This window comes from Molossus molossus, unplaced genomic scaffold (assembly GCF_014108415.1).
Source record: "Molossus molossus isolate mMolMol1 unplaced genomic scaffold, mMolMol1.p scaffold_m16_p_4, whole genome shotgun sequence".
NCBI lineage: Eukaryota > Metazoa > Chordata > Mammalia > Chiroptera > Molossidae > Molossus > Molossus molossus.
Window position 1 is genome coordinate 38,601,208 of NW_023425377.1, and position 6,389 is coordinate 38,607,596.

General features: G+C 44.3%; 1 protein-coding gene across 1 annotated transcript; it reads left to right on the forward strand.

Annotated features, from left to right (window-relative positions):
• Positions 1-2,518: 2,518 nt before the first annotated feature.
• IL9 (interleukin 9) lies at positions 2,519-5,483 on the forward strand. The gene is made up of 5 exons (XM_036282148.1): positions 2,519-2,632; positions 2,748-2,783; positions 2,868-2,900; positions 4,079-4,210; positions 5,373-5,483. Exons 1-5 carry the CDS (start codon positions 2,519-2,521, stop codon positions 5,481-5,483), a joined length of 426 nt encoding a protein of 141 aa, XP_036138041.1.
• The last annotated feature ends 906 nt before the right edge of the window (positions 5,484-6,389 follow it).

Consider the following 6,389-nt stretch of genomic DNA (forward strand, 5'->3'; position numbering starts at 1 on the left):
GTTGCTGCCATTCTCTTGTCCACCCCTTCACAGGTATAAGATGACTGCTGAAGGTCCTGCCATCACCTTCGTGGCCAAATAGAAATCAAGGGTAAGGGCAGGTCTCAGTTACTTTTGCCTCCTATTACCAGAAAAGCAAAAGAATTCTCCAGACGTTGCATTGATCCGGACATTCCCATGGCCATCTGCAACAGCAAGAGAGACTGAAAGGGTGTGTGTGGCTGGGCACATTGCCACCCTAAACCAGCCAGGGTTCCCAGCAAGAAAAGGGTGCAGATACCGCACTCTGTAATCAAAGTGTTTGCCATCAGCCTGAGGCATTTCAACCTTCGCCTTAGTGCCTGTTGATGACAGGTATGCAGGAGGATTTAGGGAATTTAGCAAAAAGTCAACTTCTTTTAACCTTGTTTGGCACCAAGATACCCTCTCTTCATAGTGCAGCCAAACCCTGATGGCCCCTCACCACTCCTGTGGGACAACATGCACTGAGAAAAATAATACTGCTACAGGAGTGTTGGGAAGTCTTACGGGTTTGTCCCCATTGGTTACTACAGCTCAAAGTGCTAAACAAAAGAGCCCCACCTTTTCAGTCTCTAGTATGTAGAAAACATACATTTTCTTAAATGCACATACCTCCAAATAGCTACCCTAGAAATGAGGTTTAAAACCTTTTTTAAAAATCTCAGTTTACAATTTCAAATCTCAGTTTATAATTTCAAAAACTACTGTTTGAAATGAAGTTTTCATTAAAAATCCATTTAGTTCCCATGAATACAGCCTACTGTTCCCCGGGGCCTTCCCAGGTGCTGAGCCTACAGGGGTAAACTGGATCATGAGGCCTGTGGGCAGACATCCTGGTGGGAGAGAGAGACCAAAACTCACCAAGAAGCAGGAAAGCAGGAGGAAACTGGGAGCCAGACTTCAGGCCTTGAACATAAATTTCGTTACTTCCTGGCTGTGTAGCCTCTCAGTGCTTCAGTTTCCCCACCTATGAAATAATAAGGGTACTCATACATATCTCATGGGGCTACAGTGAAATTGCTTTCTGGCTCATGGTGAAATGAACAGCTGCATCAAAGGGCTGGGAAGCTGAAAGATAAAGCATGGAAATGGCACATTAGCACACACCTCATTTGGTGGCTGTCCGTGTTCCATGGCTTGGTTCCAATAAAGTGCTTAGAACTGTAACTGGTATACAGTAAGTGCTCAATGAATGTAAGCGACCATCCCATTTCAAGCACTGAGTTTTCACTTAGTGCTGCACGGTGCTATATACATCCTTCAAGACCAGTGCTGACAGGTGTTTGCTGCATTCTTGTACTCACAGTTGAAGAGTTCCTCTTGAGACCCTTGTTCAGAGGAATGCTTGCACAGACATGCATTTGTATGAGGTTCAGAATCTGGCCAAAGGCATGAAAGACATCATTAAGATTTGGGAATAAAGTGTAGTAAGATTGAGGTGGCAATGACTAGATGGAGCTTGCAAAACCGCTGCAAAACCGCTGATCAACAAAGAGCAGCTCAGGAAACTGCACTATCTCTCCCCCTCCTGCCCCATCCTGCCATCCTCTTCCCACCCTGCCCAGCCCCCACTTCACTCGAGTGCCCGTGGCTGGCTATTATTATATCAGCAAGTCCAGTAAAGTGAAAAGGGGAATGTAAGGTACCCAGGCACTTCCGGTGGGAGGTGGAAAGGAACCGAAGAGCCAAACAGCCAAATAAGCAGAAATCAGGCTTTATTGGGTACACTCCGGGCGGGTTCACAGACTCCGGGGGTCGAGTCCTAGAAGCCGTGCCCGATGCTGGGGTTTGTGATTTTTATATCTGCCTGTGGCAGCTGGAATTTGTTCGTTAGGGTTAGGTCCTGCGGGGCTATGCATGGGAGCCTCTGGAATGTGAGTCTATTGTCCCTGGACTAGGGCAGGAGTTGATCTATGAGTCCAGGGCAAACAGTTCCTGAAACAGGCTGGGAGTTTAGGTTGGGTAAGTAAGACAATGGTTGAATAGGTTGCCTGGTGCCAGTGCCCAAGCTATCGGACAGGGAAAATAAAGCCCTGGGCTTCCATGGAAAGTGTTTTAACTCTCACAACCAGAACATGTGTTTAATAAAAAAAAATATATGTGTGTGTGTATACACACACACACACACACACACACACACACATATGTGTATATATATATGTGTGTGTGTGTGTGTATATACATATATATGTATATATACATATATACATTTATATATGATCTTTAACTTTTTTTTACAGCATCTCAGTACCCAACCTTTTCAAAGCATCTTTTCTAAGGAAGGACATTTCCTGAGACAATGTAGCATAATCTTTGTCAAGTGACTCAGTTTGACATAATATGCATTTTTTTTTTCAGTCAAGTGGCCCAAACTTACAGAGAAAAAGTGGGCTTTTGGTATCAGTTTGATGTCAGGGTTTTTCCACATTTGCAAAGGAGCTTTAAATACGATTCGATGTGAAGGTGTCTGCAGGCCAAGTTCCAGCCCTATGTCAAGATGCTCCTGACTGTGGTCCTTGCCTCTGCCCTTCTCCTCTGCTCTGTGGCTGACCAGGGGTGTTTGACCTTTGTAGGAATCAAGGATGTCAGTTACCTCATTGACAAACTGCAGGTAAGCTGTAGACGGGGACACCAGTGGGAAAGGCAGCTATAGAAACGTAAGTGAAATTTTTAGGAGGGTGAAAAATACACCACACATCATGGGTTCTTGTCTCCATCTACTTTAGAAAGATCCTCTGTCAAAATGCAGCTGCAGTGGCAACGTGAGTAAACGCTCTTTTAAGAACTTTCCAAATTTATTTTAATTTTCATCCTGGAATCTTCACTTTGAAATTACTCTTTTGCAGGTGACCAGTTGTCTGTGTCTGCCCATTCCTTCTGTGAGTATAGTAAAAGAATATAATCTTGATCTTGTTCTTTTTAAGTAAAACATAATTGCTTTATTTGATATTTCAGATAAGCAAGTGTTATTTAATTACAATGGTTGCAGATTAGCATTTCCTTTTAAAACCAGGCTCTTGAAATTCTATATTATACAGATATTTGGCCTGTTCTATGTCTCTTGAGAAGTTTGACCACTTTTCAATATTTAAAAAAGAATCTTGATTGTCTTTTTAGATTAGTTGTGCCACGTGCACAATTGAATTAACTGGAACAGAGATAACAAATGATGTAGCCTGTATCATATTACTTTCTAATCCACTTGATGATAACTCTAGGGTTGCAAAACAATGTAAATAAAATGACAACTCTTCATCTTCTCTCTGGCATTCATTATGTATGTGCTATGTCTTTTCCCTCCCTCCCCTCGCCCTTCCTGTCTGTCTACTCAGCTGGTTTAGGATGGCCTCTGGGAGAACACAGTGGTTGATGTTATGGGTAGAGGGGAAGTGAAAAAAGCTTCCGGAAGTTCATTGCCTACTTGGGCTGAGAGGAAGCAGTCGCAGGAATTTTCTGGAGATTTGTGAGGAGGAAGAAATTACCCAGGGGGCGCTGCTTTGCTCTCTCTGAAGCAAGCTCTGGGAAACTCAGTGTTTCTCACCCCAGAAGGTCTGAGGTCAGACTGCCCACCCAACTGTGGCCCACGCAGTAGATGAGAACAGGATAGGGCAGCACCACACAATTGTACCCCATCGCATTCCCTTGGTTCCAGTCCACGATTTTAGCTACTGCGAAACACTGGCTGTATTCAACTGGCACATCCCATCGGCTGGTGTGAAAGGCTTTTTCTTCTCTGTGCTTTCAAACTCACTATTTCAAGACTTGGAACAGGGGAGTATTGTTTGAAAAGGAGACTCAGAACTGGCTGTTTTCCAGGGCCCATAGGCCTCATGTTCCCAGGATGGGACATACTGCAAATCTCCAGGGAGTGTCACTGTACACAAGGGGCCTCACCTTCAAATACTGGTCATTCCCTAGACTGGCAAGGGACCTGTCTAAAAATGTCAGGTTAGGTTACGTTGGTTAAATTAAGATAGTCTCTAAAGCATTATTTTTTCCTTATCCTTTCTCAAAAGTGGTCCTCTGAGTGTTTCTCTTCATCAACCTTTGTCCCCAGGACTCCTGCAGCACACCCTGCTTCCAGGAGGGTCTGGCCCAGATAGCCAACACCACTGTCCAGACAAGCTTCTCCCTGGTGTTCAGTAGGGTTATGAAAACGGTTGGAGCCCTGAAGAACAGCAAGTGTCAGGTGAGTTTGTTTTTACCTGTGATGTACTCTGCTTAGTTATTTCTACATGAACCTGATGCCAAGTCTATCTGAGTGAGGACAGATGATAACATTGGAATTGGTTGTTCAAGGTCAATAAAAGACATCTCAGAAAATTAATCAGAACAATAGAATTAAAGTGAGATCTGCCTCTAATAACCCAATGTTCCCTAGCTTAATGTTGCCATTTATTTCTCTCCATCTATTGAATAATGAAAAAAATTCATCTGATTGTAATTAGAAGCTAAAATCTAGAGAATCAGGGCTATCGCCCACAGAACACTAAATTATCCTAGAGATCCAATCTGCTAATCCATTCGGAACTGAGTGGAAGTTGTAGCCTGCAAATGACAGAAGAGACATATATGTTTTTGATTGGCTAAGGAAGTGTTTAAAGGAAAACTTACCCAGATCCAGGTGAAAGTTTGCCATTTGCCCTAAATGCCCATCAGCACATTATCTTCTTTAGCCTATACCCTGTCCCTGGAGGAAAGGGGACGGGTGTGAAGGCTTTGGGTGTAGCATCTCCTCCTGAGTTCACCTGTTTCTATCATCAACAGTTCTAAGTGCTTAATATATACTGTTTCATTGCGTACCTATCTTACAGACAATTGTTAGACTCATCATCCTCACTTTATAGAGGAGGAAACTGAGGCTCAACAAGTTACTTAATTTTCCTAGGGCTGTAGGTTTAATAAGTGGCAAAGCTGAGATTTGAATTCTGGTCTATAAGGCCCCAAAGTCCTGCTCTTTGCCATTGTGCTATAGAATGACCTTGAAAGGACAACCAAAAAGGATAATAACAAAATCATTGGCCTCAAAATGTCCCAAGAAAAGATTGCCTCTAATGAGATTTAGGGCCATTTGATAGGTGTCTAGGGGTGTGTGTGTATGTGTGTGTGTGTGTGTGTGTGTGTGTGTGTGTTCCCTGAAATCCTACCACAAAGTCAGTCATCCATGTGTCTACACAAAATGCTAGCCCTGGGCCTCCCCATCCATTTGCTCCGTGTCCCAAGCCCCCTGCTGCCTGCACAGCCCTCCCATGGCACCCCCAGCCCTCCGCAGGTTCTGGGCCAGTGGTTCCAGGCTGCTAAGTTCCACACTGCCTTAGTCACTCTGTCTCTGTTCACTCTTATCCCCACAGTACTTTTCCTGTGACCAGCCGTGCAACCAAACCACCTCAGGCAACACGCTGACATTTCTCAACAGCCTCCTGGGAGTGTTCCAGAAAGAAAGGATGAGAGGCAGACCATGAAGATAAAATAGTATTTATTCTATTTATTGAATTTTAAAAGCCTCCCCTTTAAGTTATAGCAATTTAAAAATCAAGTAAGCCACGCTATATCAAAATCAATTGTAATATTTGTTTAAAGTTTAAAAAAATATTTGTTTAAAATTTTATATCTTTATTATGGAATAAATATATATGAAAAAAAGGAACAAATCTGGTCTCTGATGTTTATTCCTACCTTGCTACTCAGAACAAAGAGCTGCAAACTCTGTCAAAGGGCTGGCTGGCTGAAGGGGTGCAGCTGTGAGGCTGTGGGGGAGCCTGAGGGGGAGCCTGAGGGCTGCTGCTAGGGGAGACCAGGGGCATGCCTGGGGGCCTAGCTGTGGGTGCTGGGGAGCAGGGCTCAGGGCACTGACAAGGAGTTCAGGTTCTGAGAAACTGACCGTGTACCTGAGAAGGGAGAAGGCAGCGGTTTGGGAAGCTCAAAGGTGGGATAGTACTCAAGAATGTAATGCGGGCATGTTCATGCATAAGAAGGTGCTCGAGGCTGAGGCGGGAGCAGGTCATGGAGCAGACCCTGTGGGTCAGAGCACAAAGCAGAGAAACCCTGGGATCCACACAGTCATTGATTCACCAGTCAGCTAGCACCCACCACGGCCGGGTGCAGTGCCTGGCTGGGCTGCAGAGGCTAATGGAGGATATACCTAAGGGAACCTTACTAGGTTGTCTGGCTGCCACAGTGTCACTGTAGCTATCTCTGATGGTTAATTGTGTGTGTCAATTTGACCAGATGATAGGGTGCCCAGATATTTGACTAAATATTGTTTCTGGATGAGATTAGACTGAGTAAAGCAAATGCTCTCTCCAAGTGGGTGGGCCTCATCCAATCCCTTGAGGGTCTGAAGGGAACAAAAAGGCAGAGGAAGAATT